This window comes from Dermacentor albipictus, chromosome 5, assembly GCF_038994185.2.
Source record: "Dermacentor albipictus isolate Rhodes 1998 colony chromosome 5, USDA_Dalb.pri_finalv2, whole genome shotgun sequence".
NCBI classification, from domain to species: Eukaryota; Metazoa; Arthropoda; class Arachnida; order Ixodida; family Ixodidae; genus Dermacentor; species Dermacentor albipictus.
Window position 1 is genome coordinate 145,598,496 of NC_091825.1, and position 23,866 is coordinate 145,622,361.

At 44.0% G+C, this 23,866-nt stretch overlaps 2 protein-coding genes across 5 annotated transcripts; one reads left to right on the forward strand and one right to left on the reverse strand.

Moving 5' to 3' along the window:
- The first annotated feature begins 110 nt into the window (after nt 1–110).
- On the forward strand, nt 111–13,757 carry LOC135906290 (AFG1-like ATPase). Of its 3 annotated transcripts, none has more exons than XM_065437616.1 (12): nt 111–629; nt 741–901; nt 971–1,034; nt 1,386–1,487; nt 2,119–2,349; nt 3,626–3,684; nt 4,162–4,244; nt 5,878–5,948; nt 7,785–7,885; nt 9,310–9,570; nt 9,653–9,664; nt 11,939–13,757. In XM_065437616.1, the coding sequence occupies exons 1-12, from the start codon at nt 512–514 to the stop codon at nt 12,053–12,055; spliced, it is 1,380 nt and encodes a 459-aa protein (XP_065293688.1). In that variant the 5' UTR covers nt 111–511; the 3' UTR covers nt 12,056–13,757. The 3 variants fall into 3 exon arrangements, with proteins under 3 accessions (XP_065293688.1, XP_065293690.1, XP_065293689.1); XM_065437618.1 differs by having other exon boundaries at nt 111–334; XM_065437617.1 differs by lacking the exon at nt 9,653–9,664.
- Nucleotides 12,016–23,823, reverse strand: CstF64 (cleavage stimulation factor subunit 2 CstF64). Of its 2 annotated transcripts, none has more exons than XM_065437615.2 (10): nt 23,591–23,823; nt 23,389–23,467; nt 23,064–23,233; nt 22,913–22,947; nt 22,129–22,236; nt 20,185–20,517; nt 18,086–18,164; nt 16,748–16,825; nt 14,126–14,460; nt 12,016–12,171 (listed from the first exon to the last, which is right to left on the reverse strand). In XM_065437615.2, exons 1-10 carry the CDS (start codon nt 23,646–23,648, stop codon nt 12,067–12,069), a joined length of 1,380 nt encoding a protein of 459 aa, XP_065293687.1. In that variant the 5' UTR covers nt 23,649–23,823; the 3' UTR covers nt 12,016–12,066. The 2 variants fall into 2 exon arrangements, with proteins under 2 accessions (XP_065293687.1, XP_065293685.1); XM_065437613.2 differs by having other exon boundaries at nt 20,044–20,517.
- Nucleotides 23,824–23,866: the final 43 nt, after the last annotated feature.

The window sequence follows — 23,866 nt, forward strand, 5'->3', positions numbered from 1 at the left end:
TTACGACTAACAAAAAATGTTGTTGCAGCTATAGAATGTCTAATAAATTCGTTTGGATTGAAAAAAAAAAGCATGACAATACAGCGAAACTGCGGCTGAAGCCAATTCAACTGGCCGTCTGACCCTGCGTGTCGGCTGCTGCAGTGCACGTTAACGTGTAGGCAGTGGTTTGTGCACGATGTGGACGAATATTGATCGTCGAAATTAATCGAGGCGATTCTTAATTATCCTCATGATGAAATCTGAACGTAGTTGCGCTATTTTTATCGCAGGACAAAGTCGAGTGGTGCCACAGTGTGTTGTCAAGTCTGTTCGAGGCGGCGTTGAATGAAAGGTCACTGTGCCCACTACGTCTTTACTTGGAGCTTCCCGTATGCGTTTGAAATGGACTTGTGCGCCGTGTACGTCGTTGAAATTATACGCTTATGGTCTAACGGAAGCTGACGGGAAGCTTCAACTCGATGATCTTGTAAAATATAGTATATAATAGTTGTGTCACAAAACAGGCAATATGATAGCTAAAGCAGGATCGTTCTCCCTCCAAGCCCTCAACATACGACAAATCGCTCGAGTTTGGCGCGGCGGTAAGCATTGTTTTGAGCCGGCGCGGCTGGTTTCGAGCGTGAGAGGTGAGAAATGGTGTGATTACCACAGCACAAGTATTCCGCTGATGTACTCCATATACACGCGTCGCATATATACTTCATCTGCAAATGGCCCCAATTTTCATACGTACACAGATGAAACCGCCACCGACGATGTCCTGTCCACCTATTACCGGCTTCTCGGTCAGGGCGAGCTGCTTCCTGATGAAAATCAGCTGAAAATTGCCCAGCTGCTGAAGGAACTTCAAATCAAAGTTGCAGGTTACACGCCGCACACCCCAGGCTTGTTTGAAAAGGTAAAGTAAGGTCAAGCAACGATAATGTCCCCCAGTGACTAACTGTGTAAGTGGAATCGATTTTTGCAGTGGCTCTTCAGGGCAAAGAAACCAGCCGACAAGCCACAGGGGTTGTATATATATGGTGCCGTGGGTAAGTTTAATTGTGTCAGTTTAATAGTAGTGCATTCATAAATGGTGGCCTGCAAACTAGCCTGCCATGTTGTGCATTCCCCTTGTGAACGCCATATGATCAACTAGACTATTTTAAATGTTACCATAGATATATATGCAATGGTTATGTGAGGTGTGCAACTATTTCCAAGTTGTTTGTGTAGTAATTGCCAGCATGTATAAGCTATAATAATTGCTTATAGCACAATGCAAATAGTTTTAATTCAGAAATATACGCCGGGTCTTCTTCTTTGTATAAACATAATTTTGTCACTATGCATTGACTGTACTTCCAAATGTTTGCCGCCTTAATTCTTACTGTTTGCTCAAGGTCGAGGCAAGACAATGTTGATGGACATGTTCTACGAGTCCACAGCGGTGGAGAGCAAGCAGCGAGTGCATTTCCATTCATTCATGCTGGATGTTCACAACCGTACGTCGACCATCTTTTTCCGCATGTGGCAGACTGCCTGCACGATTATTGAAAACTGACCAACTCAATGAAGTTCAAATAAGAATTTCGAAAGCTAGGGCTGGCAAAAAGGATAGAATATATATATAGCTTCAAAGGGGCTTTAAGTTGACAGTATCGAAAGTTTCCAGTTTTGTTTAATCTGTTGTGTGTCAGTAGTTCGGCACTTTCCGTTCTAAATAATTAAAGTGTGTGGATGTGTGTGTATGTATATGTATTAATTTAATCTTTTTTATTTCAATACTTGCAGTGCATTTAATTTTTTGCAGAAGAATTATGTACTTACTGCTGTGTGTTACACATCTTTATGATGAACACACTGCTCGTTTACACTGCCTTCACTCGTCCACGGTCAATGAGGACACTGGTAGCATACTAAAAGCTGAAGAATCACTGAGCAAGAAAGTAAGAGGTGTGCATCTCTCTTTCCGGAAGGTGCACTTTATAATCATGACAGTACAGCAACAAGCCTGCAGCAGATTCTTATCAGAGACATGTGCAAAGCCCCTTCCACTTCTCAAGCAAGATATCTTTCTTTTAACGGCTGCTTCATTGACTTGCAGTTTGACCCCCCCCCTTATCTCCTTGGCAGGCATCCACAGCTGGAAGCAGGAGTCGGCCCAGTCCGGCCAAGGTCGCAAGTCACCTCAATATGATCCAATTCCACCTGTTGCGGAAGCAATCTGTGCCCGGGCTTGGCTCTTGTGTTTGGACGAGTTCCAAGTGACAGACATTGGCGACGCCATGATCCTCAAGCGCCTGTTCAGTCACCTGTTCAACCTAGGCGCTGTGGTCGTAGCCACGTCAAACCGCAAACCTGACGGTATGTGTGGTCGTTGAGTGGCTGTTAATCAGGAAGAGGTCAATGACACCGCGTTGGCCTGAAGTGAAATCTGATTACCACAGTTGGTTCAGTTCTAAAGGAAAACCAGAGTAGCACTGGATCAGCATATATAATTGTCGGTTATCTTTTCAAGACTTGGTTTTAATTTATTTGGCAGAAAGCTTTGATTACCAGCGGGTAAATTAAAGGCAAAACTTTGTCTTTTGTAAATGCAAGCAAAAACTGCAGTACTGGTAAATCAAGGTTAGGTCACAGATTTCAAAGTATTTTTGTGCATCTGACCAATTTTTACATGAAAAATGTTCTTTAAACTCACTTGGTTGAGCCTTTGGACCTCTTAACTGAATTCAATGTGTTCCTTTCTCATTGGAAAAATGTCAGTTTCAAGCAGATGCTGTACAAATTCATTATGTCAGGGGCAGCTAGTGCAGAAACTTCAAGCTAACATTGTCAGCTGTCTTTCATTTTTCCACCTTTACTGGCTTACCAACTCTCTGGACGTGCGAAAACTTGTTTGTTCCGATTCCCAGAAGTGAAATTTATGAATCTAGCTTAAATTAGTAGTCCTTTTTAGTGCTCCTGTAAATTGCTAAAGGCAAAGCTGACGACATAGGCAAGCAAGCGGTGACCGTTGCAAACGTTCGTTTGCCCAACCCAACATCTATATTCCTAAATTCTGCATAGAAATGGTGCTGCTAACCGCATGACAAAAAATGGAAGGTGGCTAGCCAGTAAATGGACACCTATAGCAATCGTGCATTCAATGTTTTTATGACGGATGGTTAAATCTTACTGGTGTCAAAGGTGGCCACGATAATGGGATAGTGTCTGTATGCATCATTTGTGCAGCATTGTGGCACACCTTGCCAATACACTGTTTCAATGGCATTTGACAGAACTCTGAAGCATCACTGTTGGCGAAATTTCATCAGACTAAAAGGAATCCCTTCTAGTCTGATGAATTCAAACTATAACTCTGCAAGTCGCAGTTATCTGTGAATACCTGTCGTTCCACTGCTCTCTTCTCTCCATTCAATGGTTCAGCTTGCAAAGTAACTGAAATTTTTGTGATCACGCTGCAAAATATGAATTGTTAAAAGTGTTAAGCATAATGTGATGCTGGTTAGCTGCCATTTATTGTCACAGGAGTTTGTGCTTGCAAATGTAAATAATCGTAGCCTACCATAATCAAATGAAATGGCTGAGTCAGGTGATCAAATAAACTTGTTTTATGTTTTATCTCTTCTCTGTGCAGATCTGTACAAGAATGGCTTGCAGCGCAGCAACTTTGTGCCTTTCATTGATGTGTTGAAGGTATGCAAATGCAGGGCTGTTCACAACTCTCTTATTAGACTGAATTGTTTTGATGCGAAAGCTCCAAATGGCCCATTGAGCGAAAAAGTCAGCGGCGTCTGTAGCAGTGAAACTTCCCATTGGCTTTGACACTGGCTCGCACTTGCTTGCTCGGACCACAACAGAGCAGAGCAAGCGAGAAGGAACACCTGATCAGGGGAAAGGGCATTGCCACACTGCTACATCACCCTCGCTGCTCTCGGAAGCCTGTATTATCCATACATCCCTTGTCTGTGCAAGCTCTTGCCTGCATTCTAACTATGCCTTGGTAAGGCCAGATCAAAACATGCCAAGTGTCTCAACACGCACACTTGCCCACGAGGAGTTTATAGCTCGAAGGACCGCTCAGCAGCATTCAGTTGGACATTAATGCTTTCGCATTCACAACTTATAAGAAGAGCTTAGGTGTCCTCTGATTTTTGATTACATTCTCTGCAGAAAAACTGCTTGCCAGTTGCTCTCGATTCTGGTGTTGACTACAGAATACAGAAAGGCGCCACCAAGACCAGCTTCTATTTTGTGTAAGTATAAGCCAACTCGCAATCATTTAATTCTGCGACATTGAGGTCGAACATCGTTGGCCAGAGAAGTTGAAATGTACAAGCACAACAAAAAGATATGGACGGCGCAAGTGGCGACAGAAGTGCTAACTACAGCAAATGGCTTTATTTAGTGGCTACCATGCATAATTAAAGCGTGAACAAAATATCTTAAGGCTGACTTTCACTTTCGTAAGTTTCTAGCACAAAACCAGAGAGGGAGACGGGATGAAGGACATGGTACACGAGAGTCATCCATGCGGCTGTATTTCATGAATCTGTATGCATATTTGCACACTGTTCGAATAAAGCCATTTGTTAAGTTAGCACTTGTACCCATCTGCTTGCTTCTTCATCTCTTTTTATTACACTAGAACATTGTTATTATTTTTAATCTCATCAATATTTGCACTTGGGAAGTGGTGGTGAGCGGGGAAAGACCACAGGACACCTGCAGTAGATTTCGCTAAAACCCACTTGCAGACCTTGAGCTATGATACTGTCATGGTACTACATATCCTGATAAGCAGTCAGACCAACTTACACCAAAGCACTTATATTGAATAAATATTGAAAGAAATGGCCAAATGATCAAGCAACAAATGTGTTGTGTCACGTGCTTCCCATGTATGCATAATTTTGTAAATATGTACAGGACTAGAACCATGCACAGGGTCATCCACCTCTGCAGGGTATTCGCAATTCATTAGCATTCCCCCGAGCTAGCGTAACTCCAGCATGTCTTCTTTATGCGAAAAATGCACCTCGTACGATGCCTAATGCAAATATCTGTTAACCCCAGAAAGCCCACAGCACCACTCCGCATCAAGAAAAATGAGAAAACTTTATTTATGGTCATGGAGAGTACAACCAAAAACAAAAAATTTTTGTTTCAGTTAAATTTATCAGCATAGTAATTAATTGCTAATGGGATTTCTTAATTATCCACCACTGAAACGACACTCCCAGCTTATGAAAAATGCTATTATGGGCTTTCGGTTAGGTTTCCCATAATGAAATCAGAATAATGAAGCATCAAATTTAGTGTATCAAAAATGATATTTTGGTCTTTGTGGGGTTATGAAAGACTGGTCGGCAGGACCTTATGCCAAATTAATGCTGCTATGATTGCTTGAATACTAATTAGGTGTTTTCTCTAACAGTAAAAAACCCCGTACAACTTACTGACTGACTAGCTGTTTCCTATGAATATGGGCTCAGTGACCACCTGTAGTGGACAAATTTAGCCACAAAAGAAATATAAAGGCCAGCACCTATTAAGAAGTTTAACATCTGCCTTCTAGTGACTAGTGCCTGTTCACTAAATTTTATTTTTTATAAAATGCCATGGACATTGTGAAGGTCTATAAATATAAACATTCAGAAACACGTGGGCAACAACAACAAGCAGTGTCATTCAGTAACAGGCTTATATGTAAAATGAACAAGTACTTAAAAAATGCTTCTAACCACATGCAAAATACTGGGTAAACCCAAGTGAAACTTTTCTGTGTAGACTGAGTAACAGCGCAGTCATAAGTCGAGATGGAGATTCAGTCTTGTCATAGACATGAGCAGACAGTTGCGGCCTTTTCATCGTTCTAATTTATTACAGCAAGTCCGAGTGCGATGCAAATGCGGAGCTGGACAAGCTGTTCAAGGTCCTGGCTAGCCAAGAGAATGACAGTGAGTGGTTATGTGTCGTACCAGAAGTCGGAGATGGCAGAGCAGCCCACATATGATATAGTGGCTGTGCTCTTGCAACATTTGGAGCCTTTTTTTTCTTGTTTTATTAGCACACATTGACGCAGTTCTTGCTATCTTATGTAGAAGACTTAAGCACATCAACTCAGTCTGGCTTCTCTGCCTTTCCAACAAATATATTCTCAATCTAATGATAGCTGCAACAATTGCTTGATTGATGGTGTTTTACATCACAAAGCTACATCTGGCTCACAAAAGATTCTGTAGTGAAATTCTGACCACCAACAGTTCCATATAGTACATTTGACTGGTTCCCACCATACTCTTAACCTTTTCTGGTCTAATGATTCTGGTAGAAACTTGTAATGCTTTATAACAAATATCCAATATGGAGAAAAACAAACACCAGAGCTAATCTTAGGAATCGGTATCAGCTACTATAATTACATAACTTGTCAATTTGGTGTCGCATATAAACAGGGTTATCCCCAATATTTCTCAAATGTCCACGTGCCACATCAAGCTGAGCTTAGGCTGTTGAGCAGTATCCTTGGAGCATTCTACCCAGCTTAACCAGGCCACTTAACAAATTTTGGTTATATGATGGATATGGCCACATGCCCTCTAGGAAGCGTTCCACTGCTATAATTTTTCAGATTGGCTAATTATTAGCAGAAATATAAATGTCCGAAGTGTCACAAACCAATGATTTCAGGAGGTGAGCTTCACTGCTAACGTAGACACTCTTGCCACTTGCCTCCGGGAAAGTGCTCCTCCAGCTTAAGCTGCAAGTATGCTGGTGTTCTGCACAGCCATGTGACTTTTTTCCTGCATTTTTGCTGCATGGTGCACTTCCGGTGACAGTCTTGCGTGTGAGCCTACGAACTGTTGCATTTGTTTCGTTTCGCTCTGTGCACAATCTTGACAGTTGCGCAAGAACACCTGCACTGTTGTCTGGCTGTTTCTGCAAAATGGATCCCTCAGTGCGTGCACGTTTGGAGAGGCTGGCCCGGCTCATGAATCCTTACCATAATACACCGCGTCGTCGTACCGCTGGCACCAGACTAGTAGTATGATAAGTAGGTGCCACATGAACACTCAGGTAGACAAGTGGATCAAAGAGCCTGATCACACGCTGGAGCGTGGTATAAAATGACATAGTTTCATTCTCTGCACATGCGAGTGCACAATGCGGGAAGCATCAGATGAAATGGAAGCGCATCTCTCTTGCTATGGTAAAAAGTAAAACAAAGGCATGCTGACATTTATAGTTTTTATTATTTCTCTAAACCTTAATTTGTCAATTGAAGCAACAGATCAAACAAACAACGTTGCCTTGAATAATTCTGTCATGTTTCACTGTGAGTCACGCTGCGGCACTGTGAATGGCGTAGGCACACTTGTGCGAATTACATCAACTCTCCAACGGGGAGTGCAGCACGCGCGAGGAAAAAGGGCGCACTGCATTTGGTCTAAAATTACAGCTGTTTTTGTGGCACATAGCAGTGTAATACTTTCCAGACATTGATCGTTAGCATGCATCGTATGCACTAACCTTGTCAGCTCAAAATGGCCAGACTTATTAAAGGGACTTTGATTACGTTGTTGAAAATTGCACTGAAAATTTTGTCTTTATATTAACCAGTCTTTTTCCCAATCAGATGCATAAAATATAAATTTCTTACTTCAGTGACGAAATTTGAACCAGATAGGGTTAAGAGGTGGCCAGTAATCAATACTTTGCCCTATGGCATTGGAACATGCTTAGCAAGCAGCGAGAAGCTTGTTGTGGCAACAAAGGCATCTCTTGTGTTGCAGTCGTTCGAGCACGTGTGCTCACCATCAAGGGACGCAACGTTGAGTTCCACAAGACATGTGGCCGCATCTTGGATGCTTCGTTCTCAGAGTTGTGCGACCGTGTGAGTAGGACTGAATAATGTCCCGCTTTACAACTCTAGCAACATCACGAGTATTCACGTGAGGAAATGGTGAAGTTCGCAGAACGTGGTGACAGCCCAACTCAGCAACATGCCCAGCTCTGCCAAACAAATGATCCCTTCAATATTGGGATGCGTTAAAATAAGTATAACAGTTATGCCAATTTGATCACCATAGCATGATCAAAGCCAACAGGAGTGCTTTGTGTAGGCCACTAGTCATATAAGAATAAATGTCTAAAAGATTTCGCAGTGGCGTGGGATTGCACAGTGTTCACATTATTCATCAACAACTTGCATTGAAGACACAATGTCCTCCAAGGCAGCTGTCTCTGACTGTATCTTCTCTTGGTCTTATATCAGCATTTTTCAGTGTTTGGCTTCACATCTTTCTACATATATCCACCCACCTCTACTGTAATACCCCATTCTGCCCTGAACGTATAGAAAAAAGAAATGACCAAATACAGTAGAACCTCATTCATACGTCGTGGGAAAAAAAGAGAAAAATGTACAATCTGAAGCGACTAAAGCTTTGCGAGACTCAACTGTAGCTTACATGATGCGAAGCGCCATGCGAATCACTGCGCGCATCGAGCTGGTGGGGCTTCGACAGCCTGAGACACATTTTCTTATTGCCTACGCGCTCTAAACAGATAGGTGAGGTTGCTTATTGCAATAGGTTTGGCAGCGATAGCTGTGAATACAGTGTGCGACCACTCGGGAGGAGATTTGCTGGTACTGGAATAAGAAACTGAGTGCGTGCCTATTGCCTATTAAAAAGTGTGCAGTATGCTTCCAACAGCACCACACACTGTGAAATGGGTAGGCAAAGATGCTTATCATAGTAAGGTTGGCGGCGATGGCTGTGAATGCGGCGTGTGACAACCACGGGGAAGATTTGCTGGTACCGGAATGAGAAACTGAGTGCACGCCGGCATTTTCACCTGAGACGGGCGGGCACATATTGCGGTGACGCTGCCATGGCAGACGGCTATACACTGTTCTTGATTGCACATGCCTTGTGCATTTTCCTGTTTACGTGGGATCTTGCAAAAACGTATCATAGGATTGCAGTTTGGTGATGTACTGAACGTTGCTGCCGAAAAATTGTGTTTCCCAGCAACATGTGAACCGGTAAAAAACAAGCGTAACTCTGTTGAGTCACTTTTTGTCTTCTCAATCACGAATGTTGGTGACGGGAAATTGTACATAATGGAATTGCACCAACAAGATTCTGTTGTACAACAAAGGCCTTCAGATGTGGGTTAGCATCAAGTTACCCTCAAGTGCCCCTGTGTTTAAACAAGCAGCATGTTTCAATAAAGCTCTCAACTGTTTCGGCTATGCAGAACAGTTTTATTAAAATCGTATAAGTGCTTGTGTGCTGCCTTGTCCCTGTGCAGGCGGTTGGTGCCGTTGATTATCTGGCGCTGAGCCACATATTTCACACGATACTTGTTCGAGATGTGCCCGTGCTGACCCTACGTGAGAAGACTCAGGCTCGCCGATTCATTACCCTGGTGGACACCCTGTACGACAACCGGGTCCGCCTAGTCCTGTCGGCTGACGCTGCGGCTGACAAGCTCTTCCAGGCAGTCAGAAACGATGGTAGCCTGACTGACGAGAATCGCTCGCTCATGGACGACTTGCAAATTAGTGATAAGGTAGGGAACTGCTTCGAGCTGTTTACATGTGCTGGAAATTTTCGAAGTAGCCACTCACACTTGCATTACTGAAATCTTTCAGGAAGGCCCACCTGTAAGTACAAAAGTCGCTAAAAGAAAACTATGTTTTAAGCACTACATTAGCACAGTAAAGTTGCTTTAAAGGGCAACTCTGGTGATTTCTCTATGTCAGCAAATGCTGATGAAATTCACTGCATGCATTCTTCTGAACACTTCCGTCACGTCCTCAAAAAATCAGATTTGAGGGTTGCACATATTTCTTACAAATGAATTTAATTAATTGCCACAAACCCCCTACCTTACCTTATCTTCAGTTACAAGCAACAATATGTATGATGTCACGGGTGTCTCATGCAGAGAATGCCGTAATCATGCAGACGACAGCGTGGAGAAGTTGACGATCGTGAGCTAGTGCTTGGTGTAAGTTGCAGTCGTGAGATGTTGCGTTCCCTGTGGACAGGCAAGAGATGGGTGGCAAATGGTGTTGCGTTGATGGCTATGCGAACTTGAGCCCTCGCCTACCACACACACAGTTTGAGCCGAGGTTAAGCCTATCACAGCCACCGAGTTCGTGCATTGGCGGACCTCAGCGACTGACCCGAAGCTAATTAAGTCATTAGGGTGAAGAAAACTGCTTCTGTAGGTCAGTTACATATGGATTTACATACATACGGATTTGAAATAAAGCATTCCTCATTTTGTACAGTGCACACGCAAAAAGCTAGAAGCGACAACACGACGCGATATCAACACCTGTATGTTGCCGTTGTCAAACACGGCCAGTCTGACTCGCCAGTGTTTACTTAAATTAAATGTGACTACGTACATGGGTCTGTTATTACCTCTTGTTATGCTGACTCATTATTTAGCTTACGATGTGCACTGTTTACCTCGTATTCCAAATGGGCAGCAAGCGGAGGCCCCTTCGATACAGCAGCGTAAACAACAGCATCGTTCAGCTGCCAATGGTGTCAATACTGGCATTGGCGTTTCTGCGAGAAAACTACACATTCTCTAAATGAACCATCATACGCGCAAAGCCCTCATCTGTGTCTACTTTATGGAATGCATTGTATACATGAAGAGAATACGAAGAATGATAAGTATGCAGCATAACACTCCTGTACTATACGGTCTCCCGCTCGCTGTTTTCGTATCAGCGCGACTCAAGAGTGACACAATGGTGCATACATGCACAAAATCTGCGTTTTTATATGTTCCGACATTATTAGATGTCACCAATGAGTGGCCAGCCTCATATCTCAAGCAAATGACAAGCGGTCGCTGCACCTTCCAGTGTAAACAAATGCACCGGTCAATGCTTTAGACTGAGTAGCGCACTTGTGGCACACAAATACGGAAAGTCGTGCTTCACATCTTACAATAAACATGCGAAGCGCTTCTGTGAGAAGGAGTGAAACACTTAAAATAGCAAGCAGTAAGTATAAGATCAGTGGTTAGGGCTACCGTTGGTCTTCATGTTGCGCATTGGTGCTGGCTCTTGCGATAGCGGGTTGAATGCGAATGGCAACTAATGGCTACTGAATTTGTCACAATTATAGCTGTCAGTGTTTGACACATCCAAAAAGCTTGTGCAGCTGACATTGTCACCCGAAGGTCCGGCGCGGTCACGAACCAGTTGAACGTCTGCTCTTCGCCGGTTTCATTCGCACAGCGGGCGAGACCGGCATGCCTTGCGTGCCTTCTCCGTTGGGTGAACACTTATCATGACGTCACACGAAGAGGTTCGCTTGTCAGCTTGGTCAGGTTTTGGTTTCGTTTTTTTTTTCTGCTTATTTAAGAATATGTGGAACAATTCTACTATCAGACGAGTGACAGGGGGGTTTCAGGAACCTAAATATTCCATTACATTGACATGGTAAAAAAATTGCCGGAGTTGCCCTTTAAGTAAAACAATATAGACCCTTTTGTGTGTGTGTGGGTGTGTTCTTTTTTTTTGTAATAGAAAATTTTACGTTTAACAATTATCAAGGCCGCAACTGGCCTGTGGTATACAAATGCTGCCATCCAAGAGTTTTAAAACGTTTCAATGTAACTGTGCTATTTTAATACAACTACCACTAATTCATAGTGCTTGAAATTATTATAACTGAAACAATAAAGGAATTGCAGTTTCAAGCACATCTATGATTACTTGCATATAACAAGTAGCACACTGGGACGCCTTCTGTAAATCGTCATCTTCAACAGTTCAGAATGCCCTGGTCCAGTTTCCCATAAAAGCAGTACGGACCTGTGGACCCTGCAGATTAGTCTTAATAAGAAGTACCATATTCGCCAATGCCAAGTGGTGCTGAACAACTGTGTGTATTTACTCATGTTGCAGAATGTGAGCATCTTCAGTGGCGAAGAGGAGATGTTTGCCTTCGAACGAACCGTGTCGCGGCTCAACGAGATGCAGAGTGAAAATTACTGGGCACAGGCGAGCAAGGATGTTTATTAGCGTTAGTGGCCTCACTGCTGCTGGGTGCTGCGGGCAATCTGCTCCTTGAGCACCATGATGCTCTGCCGCTGGTCCGGAGGCAACAACGCGATCTGCTGGTCCGAAAGCTGCAGCACCTGTTCCCACAAAGAGAGAGAGAAAAGTCATCAGCAACTCTCGCATGTCTGTGATGCACCTATGGCACTGCTGTCTTTCTGCATGTCTCACAGCTACAATGCCATCCCTTGATGTGACAAATTCTTCTTGCATACACACCTATGGCAGTGAAATAATTGTGACCATTTGCTTTTAATTTTCACCTAAACCAAAACATGCAGCCCTAATTCTGTTCAGGGGAATAGTATTATAACAGTTGCTACATCTAATCAAGATGGGAGTTAGAGGTTTCCCAACATGCCGAGCAGCTTTTTGTCATCAGTGCACTTGCAGCGCTTACCTAAGTAATGGAAAGCTTTTAGTCAAGCCAAATGCCACGACACAAGAAATAGATGTTTAATAAAATGCTGTAACTTGTGAAATTTTGTTAGGGCCCTGTTCATTTACTCTATGGCCAATTATGTTCTGCACACTGTAATCAAAGAAGGTTTATGTTACAAAACACAAATGACAGCCTCTTACTCAGTTATAATAACATGGCAATGACCCATAGAACAAACACGCAGCACTGGATTACTGGCAACGAAGCAATGGTCGGGTGACACTGCATACTAAATAATAAATTGTCGGTTTTAATATGTTTAAGCTGCACAATGGGCATTTTGGGCTCTGAATAACTGAGGTTTAGCATGCACCTAAATGTAAAAGTCTGTTCGATTAGCCTGCATGACCTGGATCAGTTCATGAGGTGCTGCGCCCTACCATTCGGTGCAGCAATGGCACCCTCGGAACCATGCCATTTGTTTCAAAAGATGCAGGGACGGTGCAGCGCTTGTTCACAATTTTCCTGCAATCTCCCTACTGACGGTGCCAGCTTGGTACGGGTGCGCAGCAGTAGCACAGCACAGTAAGCCCTGTTGGCACCCCGCTTACACACGTCTGCTGTGCCTATGCAAAGCAGTGTGTGTTTATGCCTAACCATATCTGCAGTTCGGGACCTCCTAAACTTACATGGACAGGACACATTGGACAGAAAAAACACTAAGGCTGTGCCGTGCACCCCACACGGCACATTTCGTCACATTGCCTCACAATAAAATCTAAAGAAAAGGAAAAAAAGCCCCAAGTTGCTTCAACACACCCCACCTTTGTGTCACACTGCATCACCAGCCCCGCACGCCCGTCTCCCTTCTGCCCTCTTACCGACATTGGAGGGGTGGAATGGAGACGGGATAGGGGGCGATGAAGGCATGCTGCACGGCACAAAGGCAGCTGTGGTTCATGGCATATTTTTCTTTTTCCTGGACTTTACTGTCTTTTTCTTTTCGGCACAGACACCCAGTAGCCAGATTTAATTGTTAAAGCCAATAATGTGGCATGGAAACATTGTAGAAAGCAGTTTATTTTACCATAGAACATGCAACAAAGTTCACAGTACAGCAGCTGCTTATTGTACATCTGAATATTGTTAAAACCGGCAATGCTATAGGTGGGTTCGACTGTACTCCTTTCTGTAAAATTAAAATGTTTGTCCCTTTTGCATTTTTGTGCAAACCGGTTATAACAATGGGATTTTCTTGGAATTTGAATAAAGTTATAAGTGAGTTTCACGGTACAATTTGTCACAGGTGGGAGCTGCTACTGTGCTTTCCCTTGCTTCAATTTCTGTTGGCTTCGTGTGGTTTCTAGCAGTTGTACTAGACTCATGGAATGAAATGCGACAGAAATTTTGGAGTAGAACACCTAGCAAGTGCAATAACTGTAGAGAGTGATGTCACGTTGCTACGCACCTGGTCGCTAAAAGGGGCAAGAACTTCAATCTAAGCATAAGAGTCCAAACTATGCCAATGTAACTCACTGGAGACAGTGGAAACAAAAGTATGCATATTAGTTAGGCCTAAAGTGACATGTTTCGCTACATGAGAATGGTACATACAGCACCTGAAGCGGCTATTCATGGCAGCACCGACTCACCTGCATGATGAGTGCTGCCTTCTCCTGGTCTTGTGCAGAGATGACCGGGTTCGCGGCCGCGGCAGGGGGCCCCGGGCGTCCTCCGGCCGCAGCGCCTGCCATACGGGGGTCATCCCTGGGGCCCCCGCCAGCGCCGAAGGGTCGGCTGCGGGGGTCAAATGCTGCACCAGGCCGAAAGCGCGGGTCTGTGCGCAGGTCCTGGTCTTCGAGGGGTGGCTGCTGGCGCATGTCACGGTCACCCATTGGGGGCATGGTACGCAGGTCACGGTCACCCCGAGGGTCCAGGCGAGGGTCAGGCACACCCCTGCCGGGACCCCCACCTAGAGGGCCCATCACTGCGCAGGGGGAGGGAAATGACGGATAAAGTCATTACCTGCTCTGCTGCATTGCATGTGTTGTATGCACAGGCTGATGGTGCACAGAATCCAAAAGAGTTAATGCCAACATACAAATGTACAGCTCATGCATCTGTGATAACAATAAATATTCCTAAATGTTAGTAACATGATGGCACATTATGATCATTGAAGCTTGAAACTTGCAACTGGCTGGCAGGTTTGCAAACTTTTTTTTACCTATGAATGGCAAAAAAGACTCGGGACAAACGAAAAGATGGACATGCAGATGCACATATTCAATTGAAAGTTTAACCCTTTAAGGCGCCTTGTACACAATTGTGTACATTGTACTTCTGGTGTTTTTTTAGCGTTTAGGGCGCGCAATTTTCTATTAGGTTGGCTTTAGCACATTCCCAAACTTTAAAGACAACCATGTGCATTTTGGGCACCATCTGTCGCATTTCGGTGAAGATGTTCATATCAAAAGAAGAAATGGCGGATGCCGGAGCAGCAAAGAGCGGTGAGTCAAGTTCTTATTTTTTTAGAGCCGCTGTTTTTTATTGTGCCAAGCGAAAAAAAATTAGACGCGCTTGTGCATCATATGAAGTACCGAGTGATAATTTTATCCTTTCTGAGGAAATGACCAAACGCTAACGCTTGCACGCGCATGTGTACACGATTGTGTACAAAGCGCCGTGGTCGCTGTAGAAATGAAGAACGCTGAGAGTTGCTTTCATTTTCTTTCCAGGTTTTTTGGCCATTCGTCGTTCTTTCTACAATGCAAACAAGTATAAGAAAACCCAAAAGACAGCTGAAAGGCTTTTGGAGCTCATTGCTGACAAATGTTTCAGACGTTGGGGAAAGTGACGAAGAAGAAGCCACGTGCGAAGCGACCGACGCCTGCGTTGCAGCTGCGTTCACCAACCTCACAGAAGAGGAAGATGTTGCTGCAGGGGAAACGCAAGCAGAAGAAGTGGACACAGAGTGTTTTTTCCTTTTGTGAACCTGGGTATCTGCAATTCTTGGCTGGACTACCACCGTGACAATCAAACGCTGCCTGGAGCTAAACTCCTATATTTGATGAATTTTCGCTTGCTTGCAAGCTGCCGAAGCATTAATTAAGTCGGTACTACCCGAGAAAAAGCGTGGAAGGCCTTCTCTTGCAGAGATCCAAGCACCACAACCAAAGATAGGGCAAGAAAGCAAGAATATCGCTTCCTTGCACCGACGCACACTACGACTCCTTTGACCATTGGTCCGAATCCCGCGACAAGAAGGTGCGAATTAGGTGCAAGCTGGAGAAGTGCACACGAGGCACCCGGATATTCTGCATGAAATGCGCCGTGCAACTGTGCCTGACGAAAGAGAGAAATTGCTTCCTCGCATTCCACAAGTGAATTTTGTGACCACCGAGGCGCTGTGTACACAATTGTGTACGATGTTGCAAATAATAAAGTTTCATAATAACTTTCAAGAATTCGATGGTTTTGTGTTTCTTAGGTCCCAAAAAGAATGTTTATATATAACAAGATTTTTTTCTATGCATAATTGCAAGTGGCGCCTGAAAGGGTTAATGGAGAAAAACTGAAGTTTGTCAACTGATCCTGAAGAATGCCAATGGACAAGATAAACATTACTAAAATCATCATGGAGGTTATCTACTCTAGAATCTTACGACACTTCCAGTTGGAAGTGTGCATCTGTCAGTCCACTCTTATCATACAGCCAGTATTTTCTGGACCATTTACAAGCATGCATCAACGTCATCTGGTTCATTTCTCTATTTTGTTGCAAGTTTCTATTTGTTAAATACAGTGGAATCCTGATAAACAGAAATCGCTTAAACAGAACTGCCTCTTAAAACACTATCCTCATGGTTGGTTGGTTTTGTATTCATGCAATTCTTGTATTCAGCTTTGTCTCTTAGTAAATGGAACTCCTGATAAGTGGAACCAATTTTCCTGGTCCCTTGAGGTTCCGTTTAAAGAAAGTCCACTGCAAATTAGATGTGCAGCCTTTGCTGAGAATGCACAGCCTACCCTGCATGTTACTGAAGTCCTAAAACCAGGGTGGAACTCCTATCAGATCATCAGTATTGCAATTAGGACTACACTGACACCTTCCAGAGGTTCCAAACACAAAGAGTGCCACAGAACCCTTACGACAGTAACAATAGGTCTGGTTGTTTACACAGCTGTCTGCATACTTTTGAGAAAGAGAGCACAGGAACAATGCCTAGACTAAAGGGTTAGATTCTACATGCAAGCCACGCAATAACACCCACCACGAGGATCAAAGGGATTGCTTCTGATTGACTCAGGCCCCGTAGGTCGCTCCCCAAGTAACGATGCTCTCGCTGGTGCTGAAAACAAAATGGAACATAAAAGATGAGGCTCACACACATACACAATTAGCATGGTCACTAAATGGCCTGCCCAACTTCACTTCTTCCTCTTAACCTCAACCTGTAGAATACTGGCTATCCCCGTTTCCTCTTTAGTCCACACTGCTGTCTTTCTGTCTTCTAAGATTACACCTATTGTTTTTCATTCAATTGTTCGTTTCCTGGTCCTTAGCTTGTTAAGCTTTTTTTTTTTTTTTTACCTCCAAGTTTCTACCCCATAAATTCTGTATCGTACTTAGCGCAAAAGAAAATAAGCAGCAACCAACAAGTACCCTCAAATGCCTTGCTTAAGATTAGTGGGTTTGATCAGAAGAACAAAAACAAGTCACCAAGGATGTAGATACAACTGGGTGCCTCATATGATAGAAGCATAGTTTTGTTCAATAAACATGCATGTAGCTATTACACTGCAAACATGGATGTGGACAAACTAGCACACATGAAAGGAAAAAAATTGCCATCCACCTAATATTAGCGCCAAGCTACAACTGAAGTTTGCACGGATCTCTCAGAAGTAAACTTTTGCAGTTGAAGAAAAATTCCTCCTGGTCCGGATTTTGAACCAGGGACCAATGCCTTTCAAGGTGGTAGCTCTACTATCTGAGCTAACAAGGAGGCTCTACTTGTGGACAACTTTCTGTGGCAATGAAGAGAAAGCTACGGAGGCAAAGTGCACACAAGTAAGGGCTTCTGAAGTCCCAGGTGCTTATCCGCGTCAGTTCAAGCTGGGGAAGAGAAAACAAACATCTTATTTATATCAGCAAAATAAGACAGAGTACATCAGAGATCATTAAATCTGACTTGCATGTAAAAGCTTCACTGGTTCAACATCTCTTCCAAAAAACCAGAAGTGCTCTCAACTCTGCCACAGTAACACTCTAGCGCAGCAACACGTGTGCAGAAACTCCACCCCAGTAGTTTTCCCTTCTTTGGCACAGAAAGTTGTCTGGGAGTAAATAGGGTTACAAAGCGAAGCCGAACTAATTTACAACTCAAAGCACAGGGACACTGAACATGGCAAATCAGTTCTGCTGAAGCCTACAAGGGGCAGGAAAGTTCATGAACGGGAAAAGAAGATCGGCACACCCCTCACCCAGACCGGGCACAAAGCAAGCACTCTGTTCTGCTGATTCCACCACTAAGTACGCATGGCTCCAAACTATGCTTATCAATTGCCTTCCAAAAGAACCAATTCCACTGTTCACAGCATGAGCATACCACCAAATCCCGAGTCCGAAAAGGGCGAGTCGGCAGGAAAGCCTGGACCTCCAGCTGGCCCTCCCATGGGACCCAATCCCTGCAGAGAGTCAAGGCAAGGAGCAACAGAAACACCTGATTAAAGAAAAAAGCTTCAGGCACTGACAGTTCAATGCAGGGGTGCAGTGAGACTTCAAAATAATGAACACTGACACAACAAATTATTGAACATAACAAAGGAAAGAATTGGTTTGCTGTTTTTTATTTCAATGAGTACGCAACTATTATGATAAAACTGAGCAGCTCCAAGTATATACCTGGATAGCTAAAACGTCAAACACTAAGCAAGAGCAACTTGAAATGGCGACTTGGTCAACGACTTGGCTTTGCTGGTTTGTAGCTGGTAAGCCGAGGTACCAACCCTGTGTGGTCCTACTGGTTGCCATATTAGTGACGGTGCACTGCACATTTTTAATTTGAAATTGTTGACATCCCATGTGTCCACAACAGCAAGCCACTGACGAGTCATTAAAATTGACAGAAGATCCTTTACTGGCTTGTCAAAGGCAACATGCTTGCATTTATTTCACAGACTCTATCGAAATTTTTTGTTTTATTGTGTCAGCATGTGTGCTTATATAATGAATACCAGGTATAAAACAGGTATTTTTGTGTCAAGTGTGACTTTGATATAACGATGTTCGACTGTATTACCTATATGTAGGTCATGAAAATTGTGTAGTTGGCGGTGTAAGCTAAGAATTCAGGCATGCAAGTTGCCATTCATGTTGAAAACTTCTCTTATAGTATAAAGATAGTAGTTTCAGTGAACTAAAGGTGGTCGTTAGTGCTGTGGGGCGACATTTTTAAATGTGCGCAGACAAAAGGTTAATCTTTATTGCCTCAGAATGTAGCCTGATTTTCGTAAGGTGTGCAAGCATGAAGAAGACTGTTTAACACCTTTGTGCCGATCAGCTCAACACACTAAGCTAAACGTGTTAACATATGCTTAGGTTGGCGATACCTTTGCTATGTTGGTGGACACAACATAATGATTAGGATGACTGCACGACTTTCCCTGAACAATGAGTCTCTCTTTCTGTCCACTTTACCATGACAACGGTTATAGAAGCAGCACTTAATGCTTTAAAGGAACACTAAAAATGGCAACACCAAATCGCTTTAGATTGTCTTATCAAACACCTTTCCGGCGCACAAAGAAACATTAACGAGCAGAGAAGGACAACAAAAATGCTAGCGTTCTTGTCCTTCTCTGCTCGTCCATGTTTATTTGTGCACTGGAAGAATGTTTCATAATGCAATTCACAACCAACTAGCCCAGCTATTCAAGTATAGCACTTTAGATTGGCCAGGTATTCTTTCAAGATTCTACTTTCATTCACACAGTGTGATAAGGTTGATTACTACTGTAGAGAAAATAAAGGTCCAGCTTTTCTTTTTTTTTTTTTATTTAAATTTCGCGCTATGTCAGTCTCGGTCCCTGCGAGGTCACAGATCTCTATGTATTTCCTCAAATTTGGCCCATTTTAGTGCAGAAAAAATTTTTTAAGCTTGCTAGGTTAAGCATCTGTTCCTTTGGAATGCAATGTTGCCCTTCTTTATCAATAAGACATAAACTAGACCCATGTAGACAGGCATTGTCAAAATCTATGACATCATGGCAAGTTGGTGTGGGAACTTCAGGATGCCTTGTTTTTGCATCTCTCCAGGCTTATCATGCCTTCTCGCACAATATGAGAAGCCGTTTTGCTGTTGCTGAAGCGTAACTTAAAATAAAGCTTAACTTGATAGTTTCTTTAGTACCACTTGAAGCAACTGCTAGTGTGTGTGCCCACTGTGTGTACATCTCTTATCATGCTCTGCACTCTTCTTTGTGGTGCAGTGAAAACCACGGTGAACAGAAAGGTTGCCCACAGTAATGTTCCCAATGTCTTTGGTCTGATGATAAAGCCACTCACTCCAGGCTGCTGCCCCATGGGCTGTCCCATTGGCTGGGGACCTAGCGCTTGCGGCCCCATTCCCTGCGGTCCTAGCGGAGGCTGCGGTGCTAAGGGCTGGGGCCCACCGGCAGCTCCCACCATGGGCCCAGCTGCACCTACCATAGGCCCAGCTGCTCCGACCATGGGCCCGGCTCCGCCCACCATGGGCCCAGCCCCAGCCACTAAGGGTCCACCAGCTCCGCCCACCATGGGCCCAGACCCTGTGACCATCGGGCCAGGTGCAGCCACCACGGCTGGCTGGGTGCCTCCTAGAGGCTGCTGGGCTCCCGTGCCCAGTGGGGTGAGGTTGGGGTTCTGGCGGTGCAGGATGCTGAGGGCCACCTGGGGGTCCACAATCTTCATGATGACTTGCGCCTGGAGCAGTGCATATGCCAGCTGCGGGTTCTGGAGGAGCATGTTCCGAGCCTCTCCAGGGTTGTTCTGAATGCACAACTGCACAGGCAAAGAGCAAGAGATACGGTTTACAATAGAGAAATGAACGACAGGTTGGTGCAATAATCAAGCCTAGACATCTAGCAGAACAGGAAGTTAAGCTAGTAAATACTGACTGAACACGATGTGCCGTAGCCTGAAAGGCAGGTCACGAGAAAAGGGCAGGAATAGCCCTCAGTCCGTCTTGCCTTATTCTTGTGGGCAGCGTGGTCTGCTTAGTGACCTGTCCTCCGTGCTACAGTACATCATGCTAAGCCTACATGTCAAACTTGAGACAAGATTTAAAATTAATTAAATTATGCGGTTTCACGTGCCAAAACCACTTTCTGATTATGAGGCACGCCGTAGTGGAGGACTCTGGAAATTTTGACCACCTGGGGTTCTTTAACGTGCACCTAAATCTAAGTACACGCGTGTTTTCGCATTTCGCCCACATCGAAATGCGGCCACCATGGCCGGGATTCGATCCCGCGACCTCGTGCTCAGCAGCCCAACACCATAGCCACACCATAGACCGCGAGACAAGAGGGCTGCACGTACAAGCAAGACAGAATACAGAAAAATGTAAAAGAAGCTGTAATGGACTAGCTCATGTCTTGTGCACGCTTTACTTATCTATGTTTTTAAGGGTGCAAACCTGTCTAAAATCTAAGAATTAAAGAAGTGGCCCAAACCAAAGTTTTACTATACATCAGGTTATACAGCCTTGAGCTTCAAATTGCAACAAAAGCTTACATAATAATGAAATTCAAGATGAAAACAATACCAATGATAGCACCCCTCACGAGAACTATGCAGCACTGGCATTTGCATGTCTGACCGTAAACTAAAGAAAGCTGTATTCATGGAGAACTCTCGAACACAGGTAGTCAGAAATTTGTCATGGAAACCAACTGTTACATTAGCTGAGGCTAATCTAAATGTTTCCAATATCAAAAGCGTTATTAGTGAAGCCTGAGCTAGTCCTATCATTGTTTCAACTTTTGAGATTAATTGAAACTAAAATAAATGCTTTTACGGGACTATAAATTAGTTATCAGGAACACGAAGCATGCACACCATAAGCAGCTGATAGTCATGACAGATAGATTGAAGATTCCCCTTAAAACCTCTGTCATGTGTTGGGGTATGCCAATGGCAAAAGTGAGCTAGGATTTCAACCCGGCTTATGCTATTGAGGTGCAAACTTCTCAAATGCAATAGTGTTGCTAAGCCTACCTGTATAAACTACATACCACTACAGGGAACTCATCAGTTTTGATTGTTTACTGTACGAGCGCTTGTTTCCAATGCATGTAAATTAGAGCTAGTGTCTCCATTTACTGTAAGCAGGATATCTTGTTGTACTTCACCTTGTTTTCCTGATGATCAAGGTTTGCATGAACACTAGCTTTGCTCTGTTCAGCAAAATCGGCCAGCCTCTGAGTAGCAGTAGCTACAAGACATAAGCTGCATTGTGAGCTTTTCAATATACCTTAGCTATCAAAACATTGCATCTACATTCAGCAACAACCCACACATTGACAAACCACAACCAAGGCATTCACTCTATGCCATTTATGAGTCATAAATGAAGTCACAGCTACGCTTGTTAGTGCAGAATAAACATACCTTCATCTGCTTCATCAGCTCAAACATCTGTTCTGGTGGCAAACTTGCCACTGCTTTGGAAATAGCTTCGGGTGCACGTTCTGGTTCCACTTCTGGGCCATATGGACTCTGAAAGAATATATAAATGAACCCCACTCAGTGTAAGACAGGCCTTCTGTTTGAATGAGTTCAGCAGGACAGTTCTCCAAGAAGTGCAGTTTGCTTTCCAGGACTTCTAATTTGTAAGGAGCAGTTGCAGAAGTGCATATTTGTAAACTTATATAGCAAAGCCAGGGAAAACATGGGGAAGGAGGGAGATAGAAATCCAAGACGATGAGCAAAACAAGAACAGGTCCGCTTGTCGAAACGTTGGCTCCGGCTTTTACCTTGTTCTAGTTTTGCACATAACAAGGCCAATGAGTTTGCACAGGCTAGAACATTTGTGCTTACAGGTGCACACCCACAACATTTCAGTGTATATGGCGATACATAGTGAGGTCTTCTTGGAAAGTGACTAGCTAAATCCCAACATAAATCAAGTATTTGGTAACCACGGCTAGTTCAATTCAGTAGAAATAATGAAGCAGTAAGCGCTCCTGTGCAATGAGCTCTTAGGAGGATACGTAAAAAATCCGTGTTATTCAAGCACTTACGACAGCGATACTAGTTCATACAGTTTTTAACAGTATAAATGCTTGGCTAATGGCTGATGAAACGGAAGACATCGGTATCCAACTCCCGTACCGAAAACCATTCCAAACAGCAATGCTTTACTGCACCCCCTTCTGCTGCCTTCAATACTCACTTCGACTGGAGGGCCACCCAATGACGCCTGCAAATCTGAAAGCAGAAAATCGTGCGCTCGTTAGGTACACGCAAGGAGTTGTTGTTGGGCAGCAAAATGAGCCACACAACTACTGTCACATTACTGCATCAGGCACGAAAGGTTCGCTTACTTTTGAGTTCTTCTTTACTCTTCTCGCTGGCAGCGTTGTCGACGCGCAAGGGACGTCCGTTGAGATCGAAAGCATTCAAATTTCGCATAGCGCTGAGCGCGGTCTCTTGATCCTTGTATTCGCAGAATCCATAACCTTTGGGCTTTCCTGTCTCACGATCATACACGAGCCTGCGTGTAAACATTGCGCTGGGTTCACACCACCACTCCACGGTGAGGGGTATAAGCGGGATAGACGCTTGTTCCGTGCAGAAAACAGAGACGATGTCGACGCATAGAGAAGCATACAGACTACACAAGCAGTTTCAGTTTCAGCGTATGCTTACCTAAAGCTGACCACTGGTCCTACTTCGGAAAAAATGTCTTTTAGCTGCTCTTCTGTAGCTTCATAAGGAATGTTCCCCACTGCAGTGCGAGCAAAGAAGCAGTTATTTAGGTAGCGACATGAAAAAAACAAAACAAAAGCAAGAACCTTCAACAGTAATCAAGGACCACGTAGAGCGTAATTTCAGAGCAAAGCGAGCTCACCGAACACCGAACGCACAGAGCGTTCGGCGGCAGAGAGGACCCCTTGGACAGCTGTCATATCGGCAGCGTTTTTGCGCGACTTCCCCAGTTCGGCGTCAGGGTGGGTAGCTGCTTACGATAATAATTGGTTCTTCTATCCCCTACAAATCACAGCGAAGCGAAGTGAACGAGGCAAGAGCGACGAAGCGTTCACCATGCAGCAGCAACGTTCGTAGCGACGTTTATACACACAAAGCCGAAATCCAAAGTTCGGCTCGAGCTGGACTGCAAATTGGC

Excerpts from the sequence above, each read along its gene's own strand:
- LOC135906290 (XM_065437616.1), top strand. The coding sequence starts at position 512 with ATGATAGCTAAAGCAGGATCGTTCTCCCTCCAAGCCCTCAACATACGA. Across the intron at positions 902-970 it reads CCCCAGGCTTGTTTGAAAAG|TGGCTCTTCAGGGCAAAGAA; the intron begins GTAAAGTAAGGT and ends CGATTTTTGCAG. Across the intron at positions 2,350-3,625 it reads GTCAAACCGCAAACCTGACG|ATCTGTACAAGAATGGCTTG; the intron begins GTATGTGTGGTC and ends TTCTCTGTGCAG.
- CstF64 (XM_065437613.2), bottom strand. The coding sequence starts at position 23,648 with ATGACAGCTGTCCAAGGGGTCCTCTCTGCCGCCGAACGCTCTGTGCGT. Across the intron at positions 22,237-22,912 it reads TGGGTGGCCCTCCAGTCGAA|AGTCCATATGGCCCAGAAGT; the intron begins GTGAGTATTGAA and ends ATATTCTTTCAG. Across the intron at positions 12,172-14,125 it reads AGGCAGCACTCATCATGCAG|GTGCTGCAGCTTTCGGACCA; the intron begins GTGAGTCGGTGC and ends TTGTGGGAACAG.